Source organism: Telmatherina bonti, assembly GCF_933228915.1.
Source record: "Telmatherina bonti genome assembly, chromosome: 5".
NCBI lineage: Eukaryota > Metazoa > Chordata > Actinopteri > Atheriniformes > Telmatherinidae > Telmatherina > Telmatherina bonti.
In genome coordinates, this window is record NC_136623.1 from 34,193,724 (window position 1) to 34,214,391 (window position 20,668).

The window sequence follows — 20,668 nt, forward strand, 5'->3', positions numbered from 1 at the left end:
CGTACAAACCAATACCAATATTTTCTGATATTGCATTTTCCACCAATCAAAAATCAAAATTGAAAATAATATGGACACCATCACTTGGTACACATTTTCGATTGGTGAAAATTAAAATGCACATAGATTTTTATTTATATATATATATATATATATATATATATATATATATATATATATATATATATATATATATATATATATATATATATATATAAAACCTAGAATCGCCCCTCCAGTAGTGCATCAGCAGGGTTCTCCTGAAGATTCAGAGACATACTGTAATTGTCCACCAAACCACTGAAGATGTATAGATTTTAGTGTCTTCTTTGCCTCTCTCTGTGAAAGCAACACTTAAGTGATGTAGATCACGTATTCAAAGCAGCAATGAAATGAAGTGACAGACGCCTCTGAGGTAAACACGTTTCCACAGCCAACTGGCAGACTATATATCTCTCCTTGGAGACAATAACCAATTAAAACGGTGTGCTGAACAGATGCACAACTGGATGTAAGAAATGAGAGATGAGACATAAACTACAGCAAAACATGGGAACTAAGTTGTCTTTATATATCTACATCTACATATAAGAAATATGCATTAAAAAGATTAAAACATCAGTAAACATTTGATCATCTGAAAGTGAACATATAGAAAAAGAGTTTTCATAAAAACCTTTTTAAACAAATGGCTCTTAATCAAATGATTTAGGATATAAAAAAATAAGAAAAAGCCCATAAAACGAAAGAGTGGAGGCTTTCTTTGTCAAAAGGAGGCTCTGTTTGAGGCTCTGCTTCCTTCGTTAGACACACTGGGATGTTGGAGGAAAAAACCTCCAACACTTGATCAATAAAAGCAAGGCTGCTGTGGAAGGCCACAGCTTTAACACGGGCTTTATGGTCTGCCAGACAGGGCTGGTAATGATGTCGCCACTGAATTGACAAAACGAGACGCAGGTGCTGGAGGTGGACAGTCTTTTAAATGTGTCCACTTTGTTTGGAGCAAACGGCGCCCACGTATTTCATCCGGATGCATTTTTAACAGTATCTGTCGTGAAAAACATTTTCTACACTAAACACTGACCACTGCCTTAAAACCCTTCCGAACCTTTACATAAAAACACTCACGTGACACATCAGCCTTTTCACACCAATTATAAGAAGATAACCAAGAGACGATGAGTTTCTCCACAATCAAACTAATTTATTTGAATCTTGATGTACTGTCAAGGTGAACTCTGCTGCTTTTGGACTTGCAGCTTCGTCCTCTCAGAGCACATTTGTTCTCAGGCATTTAAATGCTTCACACCAACTGCGCCGCCTTCAAGGTGACTGCATCATGGGAAATGTCACAAAAGCCGCATGAAAGACAGGATATTTCTCTTCTGATGCACATATTCATGTTTGAAATGTGTCTCTTGTGTGTTATTCGGCTGTGAAGTCCAACAAAGCGCGAGCTCGCTGCCATGATGGATAGTAGATTATTACCGTTCAGTAGAACTCATCTGGGTTTTGTGACATTTATTTATTTATTTATTTTAAAAAACGCCAATCGTAAAGTGTATTATTACAGTATTTCCTAATATTTTTAGGACTTTCTGCCTGGAGGGGCTTCATGCTTGCGTGAGGTGGTGATTCCCTCTGCACCCGGAGCTGCGCCTCGCCCCTCGGCACCATCACGCTGCTGAGATCACTTCTGGAGGGCGGTGCAGAGACACAGAGCTACGTGTTGCTGCGCAGCAACAGATAGAAAGAAGAGAAGGAGAGAAACAACGTGTGTGAGAGAGGAATTCCCTCGCACAAACAACAGCGGCTGTCGGGGCGTTTCAGCTCCCCGCAGCCGCCAGATTGACAGAGATTAAGGCGCTTGGTACCTGTGGCTGGAGGAGGTCTGAAACCCGGTGGAAGCAGAATGTAAGGACCGCTGCTGGAACGAGGCTTGGGGGGGTTTCAGTCAGGGAACACTTATTATCCTAAGCCTGGGGGCTTTTTATGTATTTTTAAAGCCAAATTAACACCGCGCCGTCCCCTCTTGGAGGTTTTTTTTTTCTGTCCAAGCTCCAAACAAAAACGCATCAGAAACGCGCGTGCTCGGAGCCAAAAGGACAAAGGTCTCTGCGTCAGCTTCAGGAACAGAGGTTGCAGCTGCGATGGGAGATGTGTGAAAAATGCACACTTCTTTTAGGAGTCTTCAGTGATCTGAACCAGCCTTGAAGTGAGTAAGTTGTCCAAGTAAAACTCCACTGTGTGGAAATCTGTAGGAAACACGTGGAAAACAAACATTCCACTCTTTCATTATTACTATTTATACATTAATAAAACATTTTTTATTGTCAGTGTTCCAATGACTTATCCTTTCTTCTTCTCCTTCCCTCTGTGCGTGTCTGTCCTCGTGCTGGCTGTCTGTCCACCCGCCTTCCTCTCTGTGTTAATGTGATCTGCTCTGTCACCCTCTCTCTCATTCTTTCCGCGCGCCTCGCGCCCGCGTGTTTCTGTCTGCGCCCCTCTTCCCAGACATGACAGGTCAGGTCCTGGGGGGACCGGGCGGCGGGACTCACATGGATGACAACGCGGCCATCCGGATAAACGTGGGCGGCTTCAAGCGGCGCCTCCAGTCGGACACTCTCTCCCGTTTCCCCGAAACCAGGCTCGCGCGTCTCCTGCAGTGCCGCTCCAAAGAATCCATCCTCGAGCTGTGCGATGACTACGACGACACAGAAAAGGAGTTTTACTTTGACAGGAACCCGGCTCTCTTTCCGTACGTGTTGAATTTCTACCACACCGGGCGGCTGCACGTCATGGCCGAGCTGTGCATCTTCTCCTTCAGCCAGGAGATCGAGTACTGGGGCATCAACGAGTTCTTCATTGACTCCTGTTGCAGCAGCGCCTACCACTGCAGGAAAATGGACCAGGACCGGGAGGACTGGGATGACCGGAGCGATGAAGGAAGCACAACTTCATCATTTGATGAGCTGCTGGAGTTTTATAACGATGCAGGCAAGTTTGACAAGCAGCTCCTCGGGAGCGCGCGGAGACGCGTCTGGTTGATGCTGGATAACCCTGGTTACTCAGTGGCCAGCCGCGTCATCAGCATCCTCTCTATTCTCGTGGTGCTGGGCTCCATTGCCACCATGTGCATGAACAGTATGAGTGAATTCAGCCTGTTGGACAGTGAAGGTCAGCCCACGGAGGACCCACGTTTCGAGACGGTGGAGCACTTTGGCATCGGCTGGTTCACCCTGGAGCTGGTGGCCCGGTTCGTGGTGGCTCCAGATCTCCTTCACTTCTTTGATCACCCGTTAAACGTGATCGACCTGGTGTCCATACTTCCATTTTACCTGACGCTGCTCATAAACCTGGTGGTGGAGAGCAGCCCGGCGCTGGCCAACCTGGGGCGGGTTGCGCAGGTTCTGCGGCTCATGAGAATTTTCCGGATCCTGAAACTGGCCCGTCACTCCACGGGGCTGCGCTCCTTGGGGGCCACCCTCAGAAACAGCTACAAAGAAGTGGGACTGCTGCTCCTGTATCTGGCCGTCGGCGTGTCGTTTTTCTCCGTGATGGCCTACACGGTGGAGAAAGAAGACAGCGAGGATCTCTCCACCATCCCGGCGTGTTGGTGGTGGGCCACCGTCAGCATGACCACAGTGGGCTACGGAGACGTGGTGCCGGTGTCCATAGCAGGCAAGCTCACCGCCTCAGCGTGCATCCTGGCAGGCATCCTGGTAGTTGTGCTTCCCATCACGCTCATTTTCAATAAGTTTTCCCTCTTCTACAAAAGACAGAAACAGCTGGAGATTGCGATGAGGAGCTGCGACTTCAACGAGGGGATAGAAGAGGTGCCCTCTGTAAACCTGAGGAACTATTACGCCCACAAAGTGAAGTCCCTCATGGCCAGCTTGTCAAACATGAGCCGGAGTTCACCCAGTGAACAGAGTCTGAATGAATCATTACACTGAAACCAACTTTATTAAAAACATTTCAGTCACGTTGATTGACGCTGTCCATTCAACGTGGCTGCGCGAGGAGCTGTCCAGGGTGCTGACGCCACTGGACCAACTCTGCTTCCTTCTACTGATGTCGGACTTGTTTGCCTCTGTAGCTCAGTGCAATAATATGCTGATTTATCTGACAGTGTGGAAATGTACACGAATAGAACATATCGTGCACTATTGCAGCCTCTCACTCAAACAGGCTAAAAAAAAAAAAAAAAAAAAAAGTGACTGCATCCAACATAGTGTAACACCAACATCCACCCTCCAGTTATACTTGTCGTGATCCAATATGTCTGAAGTAACTCCAGTGTATCTCTTTGCAGAGAGACTTGTGTGTAAATGTGGTGTTGCAACAATACTTCGGATGTGTTGTTAAAGCTAAATACATTAAACAAGAACTACATGCCATACCTTCTTTGTTTTTCTGCACTTGTGGACTCAAGCCCCTTCCTTTGGTGTCTCTCCCTGATCGAGGCAACACATGTAGGCCTGAAGGAGGAGAGAAAGAGGACTGATAATGATGACTGACACGGTATCTTAAACAGTCTGACAGGCACAGCAATAACCATTCAGAACTGACATGTTGAATGAACTCCTCTTTGCAGGATTTAAATTCACAGCTGCGTCATCGTTTCAACCTTCACCAAGACAACTGTTTGATTTTTATCAGTTCGCTTTATGAACGACGAGTCTATAAATCTGCCGTTATATATCACAGGAGAAATGTGAAGAAAATACAGCTGCATGTGAGGACAGGCATGACAGAAACATCAGCAGGTGGAGTTTTCCTTTCCTCAAACATTAGTTCAACGTTACGGTGTGCAATAAATTCATCTCCTTGCCTCCTTCCTTCAACACAAATCATGAATGTCAGCGATAAAACCTGCGTCTTGCTCTCTATTTCTGTCTAGTTTCAAGGTTTTTCAGCAGAATATGTTTTGTTACTTGGAATAAATGACGTTTTCGTACCCCTCTTCAGGCCAACAGTATCTTATGTGTTATAGGAGCAGCTGCAGAGATTTAACAGAGGACTCACTTACTGCCATTGATTTCACTTTTAAAGGATAAAGAGCCAATTCCTTCAAGTAGACTGCAGTACTAAAAGTCAATCTAGTTATTTTCCTTCATTTTTTGTGCCAATGTAACGCCAATTATTTCTCTTTTTACTTAGATAGTACTTTATATTAATCAATTTCTTTGTAAGTTTTTAGCAAATCTTCTAATCAACATAGCTGGGATGGAAAAATATTACTGTTTAACTGGTATTTAGACATTTATTGCATAACTAATACAGAAATAAGGACATTTCATTACTGGAAAACTAAAATTAGATTTATTCAAGGAACAATAACAGAATAACTGAGTGGCAATACACTTCGGCTAGAAGGTCACGCGTACTTGTTTAATGCTAATGAGAAATTTACCTCTTTTCAGCGCCTTTTCCGAACATTTCTGGGGAACTCATTTGAAATAATATTTACCCTCAGAGTCCAATTATATCAGTCTCCTTTTGTTTACTCCTAAACCTTTAAAGACCTTTCTTCTGGGAGCAAACAATACATGGCTGCAGAGCAAAACGAGCACACAAATATCAGTAAATGAGTTCACAGAGACAAGGGGTGACATTTTACGTAATCAACAAAGGCAGATCAGAAAAGATCAGCTGCCTCTATTTTTTTCTCCCAGAGAGGAAAGCTGGTACTATGCTTAAGGGACTGAAATGTACTCCAGGACTGCAGAGCCCCAGAGAAATAATAATAAGATTTGTGGGCATGTCCAGTTCCATCCGAGTCCAAAAAATCTGGGTGCATGTGTTTGTGTGGGTCATTGTGACTCCTGAGGATGATGATGGAGATGTCTGGCCCTTCAGCTACCTCCCTTTGGCTCGCCTGTATCATTACCCCCTGACTGCGGTGATAGATGTGAGGAAAGCCTGGCACACAGCTCAGTGCAGACAGCAGATCAGGTTATTTCAACCATAAATGAGGAAAAATTCCAACATTTTGTAAAATGCAAACAGAAAAAAACGAAGAAATACAGTGACTAACGTCCACTTGAACCTTTTATTTTACTGACAGTTTGTTTCATGCCAATTTTAGCATTTTCGCCTTGTAACACATAAAACTAACAATTGGGATAGGGGGAATTTATGAGGTATGAATAGGTGAAATAATCATGATTAATCAGCAGAAGAAAAGCTGGACAGCTCCAGTTCATCAATAAATGTGTTTGAAAATCAATAACCTGCTTAGAATCAATGCTACCCATAGAAACATGGAGGGAATTTGCATTTATCTCTATATATGCTATAATTGGTTTATTCAAAAGTTCATTTAGCAGGAACAAATGCACACAGCATTGTTTCATACAATTATAGAGAATACAAAGTGCAAGTCCACAAGCCTAAGTGGGACACTCATTCAGTCCACCAGGCAGTGGTGTGTCGAGAACCTAAATTCAGTTGGTACAAGCACTGAGGAAAAGGTTTACGGCAGGAAACTTTGTCATGGGCAGATAAAGTAAAAAAGCCACTTACAGCAACTTGTCAGAAGCAGCTTGGGATTTAGCTGGGTTAGAGATGAACCAGAGCACTGAGGCTATCAGGATTTAACATCTGTATTTGGATGAAAGAAGCACCGTGTGTTACAGACAGAGGATGGAAAGCACCGTTCAGGCTTTGAGCAGCTACGTCCACGGTGGTTTGGGGCTTTAATGGTGCATTTGGCAAAATTTACTTCCCTTTCTATTATGGCATTAATATAAAAAAGTACACTGAGATTTTGCAACATATTCAGCCTTCAAGACAAAACACGTTTTGAGCACAGCACATGTTGAAAACAACACAATGTGAAACCGCATTCTGCAGATTATAAATAGATCTGGAGAAGAAGAAGGAACAGCTAATGGACCAGTCAGCCAGCGTCACTGCATGTGTGGGAAAAAATGCAAAGATGAGTCTGTGTTGTTGCACATCCAGGTACGAGTTTCTCTGCTGAATGAGGACAAAATAACGTGATATAATTTATCTGCATGCATCGTCAAAGCAGGACCATCCTGTACATGTTCTGAGAAAGTAGTAGAAACCTTTTAGTCCCAGTCTTTTTGGAATATATGACAGGTGTGAAATGCAAAAATGCATGTACGTTAACAAATCAAATCAAGTTGTCAAGACAAACAAATTCTCTTGGATTTTCTTTGAATCCATCTGCGAAGATCTAAAAGTAAAAGATAAATCACTACATTTCACCGCTTAATTTCTCTACTTTATACTTTTTTTCTGTAGCTGCAGCTCTATTAAGCGATCCCATCATTTTCTCTCACACATCACCAAAGCTCTCGGAGATCTATTTAATATTCAGGTTAAATTATTAATTCAAGTTCTTTTTGATCAAATATACTGATTTACAGCAGATTTCCAACTAAAGTTCAATAAGCGATTTTTTGTGGCTCCTTTCTGATGAGCTGTGAGCAAAGACAAAAGATAAAGAGCGTAAAAAGATGCTGAAAATGCTGACAGAATGACAAACTTATTCATGCAGCGCTGACAGGGAGTAAGAACTAAGTGGTGTGTGTGCGTTCTTGTGTTTGTCCATGTGTGTGTGCGTATGTGAAGACTGTACACAAACATACCAGACAGCGTGTCTAATGGGGAACTTATTGAAGCTGGCAACACAAGCGTCATCTCCAGTCTGCTCTGTATTGGTGAGTTAAACTCTGTTACTAAGCAGGCGCTCCATGTTGTTGCACATTACCATCTGCTTCCATCCGCTTTGCTTTAAACAGTGTGGGAAGATTGGATCGTTTCTCCCTTCTCTCCCAACACTTTTCACGTCTTCCCAACACGTTAGATCTGGTGTGAGCGCCTTTAAAAATAATCTGTCGCTACATGCATCATGGCGTAGACAACTGCCAGGCTAATTATCACATACAGTGCAACCATATTTCCAGGTAAAGCTGGAGGGAAGGTGGAATAGGGTGCCTCATGGAAGAGAAAGATTTCAGTCCTTTTGGAAGATTAAATCTTCAATGTTAGTTTTTCTTTTTATTTTCAGATCACATTAATCCCTCATATTAGGATCAGGATTTAATTGATGTGTTGCCAAAATGTGAAATCAGAATAAATATCTTAAAAAACAAGAAAACAAAAAAAGATTAAGTAGGCTTTAGTATAAAAGATAACAAGCTCTGAGCCTCCTGAGCCACATGCAGGCATTAAGTCAGGCGAACATGGCACAATAATAACACTAAAATGCTAAAATGCTGGTGTTCTATGTGCCATCACTGTTCACATAATGTGATATTATTGCCTGTGCTTGCTTGTTTATATTTTGTTTATCATTCAATTTGAAAATAATTTGTATCAATCAGCGGCTAGGCACTGGGGTATTTTAGGTTACACTGCTTCATTAAAACCGTATTTCTGTTTGTCAAACTCAACTCTGACATAAATACTTTGCAAAGTTGGTATTTCTCCAACACAGAAAACTATCAGAAAAAACGGTTTTCTCTGCCAGTAATGTGTAGGAAATACGCATCAGAAGATGTTCAGAAATACCAATTATCATTGTTTTTTTATAATGTGGTAAATTAGCAAGAACAAAAAAAGCAATATTCAGTTACTTCAAAATCAAAAATAAATTTCTAATCAGAAATAAAAACAAATAAATGTCAGATTTCGAACACTTGTTTGATCCTTATTGCTTGGTGATCAGGAAAATTGACTTGTTTAGTAAACAACTCATTTGTTGTTGCGATCTCCAGTCGATGGTGATAAGAGAATCATACAGTTGAAAGTATTTTAAGCATAAAAAATGTCTGATTTTCTTTCAGGCCACTAAAATTAAATAATTACAAAAATATAGATAAAGATATACCAGTCAAAAACCATAAAAGGAAGCCCTGCAGCACCTTTAGAATAACAAAATAACCAGACAGATAAATACATTTTTTAAAAATTATTGTAGGATGTAGAACATAAGATATTTTCATCATCTGGTAATACTGAAGAAATAATCAGAGACTCATATAATTTAATCACTGAGTCTCAACTTATTATATTTACTGTGGTTTTCATCTGAAAGCCCCATGGACACTCTGTCATTAACTGAAAGACAGTAAGTAGATAAATGACTGGCTTAATGCTGCTCCTTTTTAATGCAGTCTTCAGTCTACTTCCATTAAATCACTTATTCTTAGAAACATCTGTGTTTTAAGTCACACAAGAGCGCTCAAAGAATTTTAATGGATATCACAAAATGGGCCAATTCAACATTTAGTAAGTGCTACTCTACGTTTTCCCTGAAGGTTTTTATGAAAGTCAGTTGCTAGATATATACTGGGACATCATGTCTAGTGCTAAAAGAAAAGTAAATGTATATATACTTGTATATGTATATATATATATATATATATATATATATATATATATATATATATATATATATATATATATATATATATATATATATATATATATATATATATATATATAGTATAGTAAATATTAATACTTCTATTTTTTAACATTTATACATATATATATATATATATATATATATATATATATATATATATATATATATATATATATATATATATATATATATAAATAAATAAAATAGAAGTATTAATATTTACTCTAAAAGAGGAATAAATGAATTAGATCCTATACTTGAGCATATTTAACAAGTGTTGTAAAACAGAATTACAAATTTGTTATAAAATGTGTGTGGGACCACGGTATGAGCGGATTAAACTTGGATCCGTGCATTAGACGGTTACAATGCACTTCGCAGAGATGCACCACTCCGCTGCGCGTCATGGTGTCCTCGACTCTGCTCCGTACCACTATAACCATCTAATGCACGGCTTCTCATTGTTTAATCCTTACATATATATGTTATACACTGCTCAAAATAATAAAGGGAACACTTAAACAACACAATGTAACTCCAAGTCAACCACACATCTGTGAAATCAAACTGTCCACTTAGGAAGCAACACTGACTGACAATCAGTTCCACATGCTGTTGTGCAAATGGAATAGACAACAGGTGGAAATTATGGGCAATTGGCAAGACACACCCAATAAAGGAGTGGTTCTGCAGGTGGTGACCACAGACCACTTCTCAGTTCCGGTGCTTTCTGGCTGATGTTTTGGTCACTTTTGATTGCTGGCGGTACTTTCACTCTAGTGGTAGCATGAGACGGAGTCTCCAACCCACACAAGTGGCTCAGGTAGTGCAGCTCATCCAGGAGCATGGAGGCGCTACCAGGAGACGGGCCAGTACATCAGGAGACGTGGAGGAGGCCGTGGGAGGGCAACAACCCAGCAGCAGGACCGCTACCTCCTTCTTTGTGCAAGGAGGAACAGGAGGAGCACTGCCAGAGTCCTGCTAAATGAGCTCCAGCAGGCCACAAATGTGCATGTGTCTGCTCCAACTGTCAGAAACAGACTCCATGAGGGTGGTATGACGGCCCGACGTCCACAGGTGGGGGTTGTGCTTACAGCCCAACACCGTGCAGGACGTTTGGCATTTGCCAGAGAACACCAAGATTGGTAAATTCACCACTGGTGCCCTGAGCTCTTCACAGATGGAAGCAGGTTCACACTGAGCACATGTGCCAGACGTGACAGAGTCTGGAGACGCCGTGGAGAACGTTCTGCTGCCTGCAACATCCTCCAGCATGACCAGTTTGGCAGTGGGTCAGTAATGGTGTGGGGTGGCATTTCTTTGGAGGACCACACAGCCCTCCATGTGCTCGCCAGAGGTAACCTGACTGTCATTAGGTACTGAGATGAGATCCTCAGACCCCATGTGGGACCATATGCTGGTGTAGTTGGCCCTGGGTTCCTCCTAATGCAAGACAATGTGGCTGGAGTGTGTCAGCAGTTCCTGCAACACATTGATGTTATGGACCGGCCCGCCCGTTCCCCAGACCTGAATCCAGCTGAGCACATCTGGGACATCATGTCTCGCTCCATCCACCAACACCAAGTTCCACCACAGACTGTCCAGGAGTTGGCGGATGCTTTAGTCCAGGTCTGGGAGGAGATCCCTCAGGAGAACATCCGCCGCCTCATCAGGAGCATGCCCAGGTGTTGCAGGGAGGTCATACACACTGCTGAGCCTCATTTTGACTTGTTTAAAGGACATTACATCAAAGTTGGATCAGTGTGTTTTTCCATTTTCATTTTAAGTATAACTCCAAATCCAGACCTCCATGGGTTGATACGTTTGATTTCCATTTATCATTTTTGTGTGATTTTGTTGTCAGAACATTAAACTATGGAAAGAACAAAGTATTTAATAAAAAATATTTCATTCATTCAGATCTACAACGTGTTACTTTACTGTTCCCTTTATCTTTTTGAGCAGTGTATATTTCTTGAGCCAGACATTACAGGGTTAAGTTTCATGAGGTACTAGAACTCCAGGTGTGAGATTAAAACAAACAAAAAAAAAAACTTCAGCAGCTCAGAAAGTTTTCCTTTTATTTCTGTCTTTTGTTCTCTCAGCTACATCTTCATTTTCCCGGCAATGAGGTCAGAGATTCTTCATCTCACTCCTGCAGCTTCAGAGTCTGCTGGGAAATGAGAACTGGGAGCAGGACCTGCAATACAGTCATTTTTCATGGGTAAATCTACGTGTACGCCAGGGCCTCACCAGACATCGCCCATAAACAGACACTGGCAATGAAAGGCTAGCTGAAGAGGCATGTTTCTTGACACTGGTATTTACGGTTTCAGTGATCACTGCTGATGGGGTTTGAGTGTCTGTGGGAGGATGAAACAGACAAAACATGTACAAAAAGATTTTAATAAGATAAAACAAATCTTGCAATTAATAAGTCAAGTAGTTTAAAAAAAAAAAAAAAGCAGACAAAACTGGGGAAACTAGGTTACAGACTGACTGGAGCATAGCTGTATCTCTACACATCACAAGCAATGAGGCATAAGTCCCACCTGATGAGCAATCTTTGGATTTCTCCAGGCAGCATTTACCCAAATGACATGTGAAACACAAGGCCGGTCCTGTAAGCCGTGTTTTCCTTCAGACATGAGATGCAGTGAAGACAGAAGACAACAAATCTCCACTCAACACGAGACCAGAGTGGATGGTACAAATCCTACAGTACCACATCAGTAACTGGGTAGCAGATGGAGAACAGAGAGCAGTGGAGAGCTTTAAAGCAGGGGGAGATAATAAGCTGCAGGTTATTCATGCATTTATCTCATCTTGTTGAGATGACTGTGGTCTTAGTACACGTCTTAGTAAGAGGGAAGTTCAGTGACTCCAGGCTGTGCAGAACTCTGCTGCCAGATGTGTAACTCACACCAGTAAAAGAACACACATTTCACCAGTTCCAGCAGCACTTCACTGGCTCCAGGTTCATTTTAGGATTCCCTTTAAAATCTTGCTCCTCACTTTTAAAGCCTTACATGGTAAAGCTCTCTGAGTACATCTCCTAGCTGCTATAAGCCTATAACCCACCGCGTTCCCTTCGATTGTCAGGACAGTGATTTCTGGCAGACCCTCAAGGCTCTTCCAGAAGAAATTGTACCTTTCCAGCAGTGTTACCCGGACGGTGGAAAGCAACTGGAGACACTGTAGGTTAAACATACTTGCAGCTAGATGCGGGTTTTTATTACAGCTCTTTAATGTTTGTATTTGTGGATGCGAGTCTCTTAGTGCTACGTCATCTTCTTTACTTTATATTTTCATATCTTACTGATCCATACGTTATAAGTGCTATTCAAGTCAATTTTACTTACTTAAACAAGGTCAGGAAGTAGGATAAACTAATAAACACTGTCCCCAGGAGATTAAACAAAGAAAACTGACCACTACTTTGCAGAAAATTAACCAGACATTTTATTATTAACTGTACAGACACTTGTGTTTATCTAAAAAGGAGGAAATTCCAAACTTTTATAGTGTATACTCTGTTGCATTCATAAGTATGACAGCACACCAAACGAAACAGTCATTGATCAAATAAGACTAATTTGTTCTAAATAGTAACAACTAATTAAATTAAAAGCAACAAAGTTCAGTTTAAGTTAATCTTCATCTGAATTTTTACTCCCAGTCATCATCACTGATTTGAGCCAGTGGGTATCCCCCCTGTACTGGCCCCTACACTCATTTTAACACACAATTTAGCACACACGCGTGTTTAACATTCAAACAGACCAGAACATCACAACAACTTGAAATGTAGCAGTAAAGAAAATAATTTATTTAGAAACAATCACAAAATGTTGAACTCCTGCTAAATATAGATTTTACATGAGCCTTTATGGTCTGTGCACATCCTACAGTGAGTCTGGAGAAAATACTGTCAGTAGGATAGTGTTGGGGTTTTGGTGTGAAAGAAACCTTTAAAACAGAGAAAACGTCAGCGGTTAATAGCAAGATGAAGCATGACACATGAATGACAACACAGGTCTCACAGTTGACTTTCAGAGCTCGGAATTTTAGTTTACTTTTCAGGTTTTTCTTTTACATACGGCTCATCAAAGGCAGGGTGGATACAGCATGCATTACAGCAGTTGACCTTCACAGCGCCTCAAACCCCACATGCCCCCCCACCCCCCCCCCCCCCCCGTCCAGTCACACAGCCTTTAAATCAGTTATCGGTTAAACCATTTTACAAAACTATAGTTCCCAGACATTACAACTTCACACATAAATCACTATTTACAGCCCAATTTCCCAAGAATTATTTACATACATACATACATTGTGACTTACTAAAGTAAATGCATAACATAACACGAAATATTCATTCTAAGATAACCAACTACTCAAAAAAACTCCAATGACTCACACCCCTCTACTTTGGCTCCTTGGTTTAGCCTAACCAAGTAATCATAACACAATTCTCCACAGCTTGGTCCTAAGGCTGCCTCCATGTGTGCGCTCCATGAAGCCACGCCCACCAGCGAAACCACGACTCAATAATTAAGCCACGCCCACACATTAAGCCACGCCCAATCAGACCTGAGAGAGACAGATGTTAGTGATTCTTATCTTATCTTAACTTAGCAAAAACAACAAACAATGTCACAATGGAGTGAAGGGGGCTGTTATGCTACCCCTCACACACAGTAAAACTATTTCAAACTTAATTTATGAACTAATCTCTGACATTAGAAACTTTCGTTATGTTTAATTCTGAGACAAGTTCTTGTTCCCAAGATGCAACATGCAAATTAAAATAAATACAGGCAAACTACTGTGATGTTACAAAGAAAAGTTCCTTCACATTTACACGGTACGTTTGCTTGTTTATTACAGACTTTTACTAGCCCCATACAGACCAATGTGACATATTGGATACATACAATTTCTGAGACATTTTGCAAAACTTTACAGTATAAACTTTGTTCAAAATCCTGTCGAACACAATCTGATACTCGTCTTCGGTCATCTAATATATACCAGGAGGCAGAAGATAACACCTCAATAATTATGACGTTTTACATGGTGGCAAATGGAAAATATCAACAGTTACTAAGTAAAGCCTTTGTGAATGAGTCTTAAGTCTTTTTGGGTTTTGTCATGAAACCGAGTGATACGGCAGTCTAGCATTTCTGTTACACAGGCTCAACAACCTGTTTGTCGTGTTCCTTATCACACAAAAGAAACCAAAGTGTCAATATACACACAAACTGTTATCAGTAAATATAATTATAATTATAACTATGCTCCAGTCAGTCTGTAACCAAATATAATTATATCATAATTTAATGTGTGCATTGTTCGTCTATGTGGTCCACACCAACCAGCTTCTATATTATTAAAAGTAAGAATGAAATGTCTCTGCAATGACAACAATAACCGTGTCTTCGTGCAGGTCCAGTGTAGAAAGTATTCAGGTTAAATTAATCCACATAACACATCGTATGAACCGAGAAATGACCAACCTTAATAACCCTCTATGTCCAAAAGGGGATTTGAACATCTCATCAACACTGCCACACATGCATGGAGGTTCAACTCAAAGCCAACAGAACTCCCAGTACTGGGCTGCTAAGTGCTCCAGTAGATGAGAGAGAGTCAGACAGACACAGATCGAACCTATTATTACCCTTAGATTGAAGATGTTGGTTGAACCACAACAGAAACACACAATTTACCCAACATCAGACTGAGAGGAGAAATAACTGGGTGGGAGAAATGGATCACTTATCTGCCTGTGTGTGTGTTTGTGTATTTGTAAGAGAAAGAGATGTGTTTGGTTTTGGGTTTTTTTATGAGTAAATTTGCACAATAATTCACGCCCATGTTTATGTGTATGACATCAAACCAAACTTCTTTTATAAAGCACTTTTTACAGTAGAAGTACAGAAGTACAGTTGGATTTCAAAGTGCTTTACAACATAAAAACAATTTCTCAGTGATGCAAACACACACACGACCACACATGAAGCCCAATTATATGACCCCACCCTTCCTCTGACCCTCTTTGTACCAAATTAAAACTACCTTCATGTTTCTGTATCTGACTTGACACTGCTGCGAGGAAACAATACCTGGGATATCCGTCCACATCAGGAGCCGCCCCAGTAATTACCACTGGAGACACAGTCACAGGAAACGCCCACGCCATGGCCAAAAGGCTGCAGTGCAGGACCCTCACCAGCAATCCAGCCGGGTCAACCCCCACCACAACAACCCCCGCAGATCAAACAGCCCCCGACGCGGAGCATCCGCATGTGGCACGGTGGGAAGTGTGCCATCTCTTCCTCTCTGTTTGCCATATAAACAGGCATAAAACGGCTCATTTATTAACCTTGAAAAGGAATCTGTCAAATCCATCTAACAACCGCTTTGCTGAGGTTACAGCCGTAATAATGAGAGAGAAAAGATGGGTTACTTTTCAACCACATGACACTGATGTAAAAAATTCAACTAAATGCAAAAAGGAAAAAGTGCTATTCTCTACTGAAGGTAAATGAAACATAATAATGAAAGGATTTATGTTAGTTTGAGCTAGAGGCATCAAGAAAAACACGTTTGATTCTATTCACATGGAACAGATAAAGAGACTCGTATACAAATCTCATATCAAAGTGTTCGGATGTCAGTGTTCGCTGGAACGTGTTATTACAAACACGCATGTGTGAGAAGCTGTGGATGGAAAGCGATTTTCTGAAAGTAGAAGGGGCTTTGATAACATATTATGAGACATGATGTGAATATAATAGCATAATGAGTCTATTTCTGCTTCTCAGAATTGCTGCCTTTCTCCTTTTCTACTTAGGCCTCCCCCCTTTTTTTTCATCCATCTATCTTACTGGATCATCAACTCACTAAATGCTGAGGGCAACATCATCTCCCCATAGTACTGAAGAATGGTGATAATTGCTAAATCTATCATGACTTCAGAGTGAAGTAACTTGTCTGGTGAGGTTAATTTCCTCAGAAATCCACCTGGTGTTTGCATTATAAACTGCAAAGTGCTGGAGCAGCTGCGGGGGGAGCGTAGCATGGAAATGAAGCTGATTATGAAAGCAAACTGAGCTTCATCGTGTCTCTCTGCTTCCTGTGTCTTTCATTCTATCTAATCTGAGATTAGCCTCCGGTGGAGGTGGGATGTTTTCTGCAGTAAAGGTGGAAATGTTTTGCCTGACAGATAAATGCTGGTTGCTGCTGGTTACTGGCAGGATGGATGCTGCTCTGCTCTGGTAGAAGACTTAAAGCTTCTTCATAAATAGTCCTGACCAGCTGTTGGTGGTTTGTTGGCATCTATTTTTATTTTCTCCATGTATAAAATGAATTAACCCTGCCTTTCTGGACTTTGTTACATTTATTGTCATTAAACAGATTTATTTTATGCCCGGCAATGGAGTGGGTGTCCAGGGTGTACCCCGCCTCTCGCCCAATGCTTGCTGGGATAGGCTCCAGCCTCGCGGCCTTTACTTGGACTGTCATTATTCTGGTCTACCACACTGACTCCTGCCTTATTTGGGCATGCTTCCTACTCCCGGCAATGATCATCAATCAACTCCAATTCTCTTCACCTGTTTCACTCCCTTCTTAAACACCATGCAACCCCCCAGTTCTCTGCCAGATTGTCTGCAAGCCAGCATTAACTCCTGTCTCTAGCCTGGTTTTTGTAGCTGCTTCTGGCCTTTGGCCCTCCTGGATTGATCTGACTGGCTCTGAGTCTAAATCTGACCCTGACTGCGCTTTCTGCCTCTGGCCCCTCTCAATTTGCTCAAACCTTGCTCAGGACATGGAGTTCTCTTCCCATTCTGGATGCTTCTTCAGCTCACATGTGAGTGTATCCAGAATCATACAATTTCCCTTAAGGATATTGAATGACTCCACTCTACTTGTAGAACAAACCACGTTGGCATCCGGTCTTCTGTTTGGCAGTTTTTCCCTGGCAACCCATCATTCCTGGAGTTTCTACACAATCACCACTAAACATATTGTCAATCAAGTAGCACTGGTCTTGAGTCCAATATTCACCAGCTGTTACAGGACTAAGTCATGAGGAAAATGAAAGAATGAATATACTAATTAATTTGATCAGTGAGGGGTGTTTGCTGTCTACTTGTGCTTCCTCAACATTTAGATGACTGAACAAATGACAGACTTCAGTTTTTTGTTGCATTTTAGCCTTTTTTACTGAAGGAAATGTATTGTACTTGTGGACTGATCTACATTTTTGCCAACATATTTTACTTTTCATGTCAGCGAAATGATTTTTGTACAGAGTGAAGAAAATAAGGACTAGTGCTCAGTTGGGGATGTCTTTTTGATAATTTGTTTAAATGTGAGGAAAATATTCTGCTGTTTGAGCTTTTTTAGCATCAAGCAATTAAAAAATTCTCATATTTTGTCTTCTAAGACTAGAAGGCTATTCCTCATTAACTGTTTCTTTTCCAGCTTTCTGAAACTCATTTAGTGAAAATTAAAATCCTGGAGCTTAATTCTTGTGGCAAATAGTTTAAAAATGAATCATTATGATGAACTTTGAGTTTTAGATGACGTCATATGAAGAGATGGACTTCAGAAGTTCATCAGTCACCTCTGTGTTTTAAAACACTGTTGCGTTCGGGTGTACCAGCAGAAACGTGTTAAAGTCGCTGCCATGCAGCACGAGAAGCATTTCACCAAACGCAGCTGAACTCCATGAGGGGAATAGCAGTTTATAAAATGCTTGAGTGGGTTATAAACTCTTTGCCCGAGGTCAGCCTGAATCTTTTTGAAGATTCAGGAAAGGAAAATGGTGAAGATGCTTTTTTTAAATTCTCTGTATTGATTGCAGAGTGAATAATCTTTCCCTTTTGCATGTAGGAATCCAATTATTGTGAAAACCCTCCAGGAGAAAAGGACTGTGTACAGTATGACTCACTGTGACCCTTGTAAACGACTCCGCTGTCTAGAGGGGGGCCGTACTGGGACTTTATTTATCTAACCATTTATCCAGCTTGAGGAGTAATGCTATTTCTTCAACAGCTTTGTACTTTCATTTTTCACTTTCAGCAAAGAATTAACACGTAGAAAGCTGCTCCTTGTGGACGTAAATCTTTAATCAGATTGTATATTTGCTCTTATACTCAGACAAGGTGAATTAAACTAATATTTTCTTATATCACATATTTTAATCAATTCTTTGGGGCTTTGTTTATACTGTAGTTATCCCCCTGGAGTTATTACACTTAGAAAAAAAATCATAGAAAACAACTGGGGTTACATTGTTAGACATTAAACTAATAGCATTATATAATAAACCCATATGTAATTAGTTTTTCTTTCACTGTGTAAGAAAAGAGAAGTAAAACCAGAGTAATAACCTGCAGCCTCTGGCATGAAGACCAGTACAAAACTTGACATGAAATGGAGCGTCTCACTGGTTTGTGCATAATAAAGTGTCCCTCTTAATTTGATTGAACTGTGAACCGGCAGGAACCTCAACCGTCCAATTACTGCTCCATGTCTTTGAACAAATTGTTTTGCTGTTTTATAATTCTCATCATACAGAGCTAAATTAGTTTGTTACTTTGACAACTAAACTCTGCTACCAGTGAGTATATGTGTTAATGGGATATGTTGTAGTGTTGAAAGCTTCTTCTCCATTTTCCAATAATGAGGAAATATGTCATCATGGACATGACTGATTCTGAAGGCTCCAAGATTTAAAAGCACACAAGATTTTTACTTCTCTGTAACGAACATTTTGCTTAGAAAGATTAGAGTAAGTTAAAACTAGATTAAATTGCAATTTGAATACAGAAAAAGATGAATAACTATTAGGAAATAGGCTGGCAATTCATTAATATTGTCTAATTGTTTAATATTTATTTAGTGGCAGCCTCCCATAGCAGGAAAAGTAGGAGTTATGTGGAATAGGAGGATATTAAAACCCTCTGTTTAAGAATAACTTTAACCATACAGCATATTCTGATGTCAGCCTCCAAATCTTCCAGACACCAATCTGGTTTCTGTAAATCAGTCCCAGTCCGCAGAGACCACATCTAACAGCACACAAGGCCCAAAGGGTCTATTTCTAACTTTCCAGTGCACGAAGACACCCTTGATGATCTCTGATGAGCCATGTCCTGACTCATCAGAGCTCTTTTCAGCCATAACAAAGACATTTTCAATCGTAGGGGAGGTCTTTACATAACAGCTGGTTGGTGTTCCTACACTCACTTGGAACTTGTTCCAGCAGAGATGTATTCCAAGAAGCAGGATTAAGGTAAAGTCTCGCTTATTTTAACAAGTTCGGCTCATCAAAGAGAGAGTTCAGTTCCATCAAATCCCTGCTGGGTTACCACGGTAACTAGTGCTGGAGAACTAGTCTGGTCTGGACCGGGATAACTGTCCAGCTTATTAAAGTTTTGTCTCAAAGAAATTAAAAGGGATTGAAACGGGGCTCCCTAAAGAGGCAAGTTCCACACTCACACTGCTCTTGTCATGGAACAAGATGATATTTATGTCTAGTAAAATCACATCACAGCATTTTAATTGTTTTTAAAATAAGTAAAACCTTAACAGTGGACATGTTAGACATTCAGTTGTAGCAGCAGTCTGGGGGTTTTCAGTTGTGGCTACTCGTATAAATGCTTATAAAGCTTAAATTATCTGCATAGCTGCTTATCACAGTGGAAGACATTCATATTGTACTTAGAGTCAACATGTTCATCTGTTTAGATATAAGAGTAAATATATAAAAGTTAATATTTTTTATTTAATTCCACTTAATGACAGAAAAGTTATTTAGCTCAATAGTTACTAAGTCAGTGGGGTCTGATCACATCCAACTCAAGAGAGCTGAATAATAACCTGAAATGTACTGTTGTATGTGAACAAACTTATTCTGATATCAACTAGACTGATAATGTAGTTGGATCAAACGGTGGCCTTTCTGTGTGGAGTTTGTGTTGTCCCCGTGTATGTGCGGGTTCTCTCCAGGTATACTCCGGCTTCCTCCCACCATCCAGAGACATGCATATTAGGCCAACTGGTCTCTCTAAATCACTGTTTCTCAAATGGGGGTATGTGTACCACTGGGGGGACTTCAAGGCATTCCAGGAGGTACTTGAAATTTTTTGGAAACCTCTTTTTAGGTTTTCTTTAAAACATCCTTCAAAAAAATTATACAAACATATTATATAATTAATTGATATTAAAAAGAAATGTAAGTGTACA

General features: G+C 40.6%; 1 protein-coding gene across 1 annotated transcript; it reads left to right on the forward strand.

Annotated features, from left to right (window-relative positions):
* Positions 1 to 2,124: 2,124 nt before the first annotated feature.
* kcns2 (potassium voltage-gated channel modifier subfamily S member 2) lies at positions 2,125 to 3,956 on the forward strand (the record flags this gene model as incomplete). The annotated part of the gene is made up of 2 exons (XM_079240752.1): positions 2,125 to 2,215; positions 2,515 to 3,956. Exon 2 carries the CDS (start codon positions 2,517 to 2,519, stop codon positions 3,954 to 3,956), a length of 1,440 nt encoding a protein of 479 aa, XP_079096878.1. The 5' UTR covers positions 2,125 to 2,215; positions 2,515 to 2,516.
* Between the last annotated feature and the right edge of the window lie 16,712 nt (positions 3,957 to 20,668).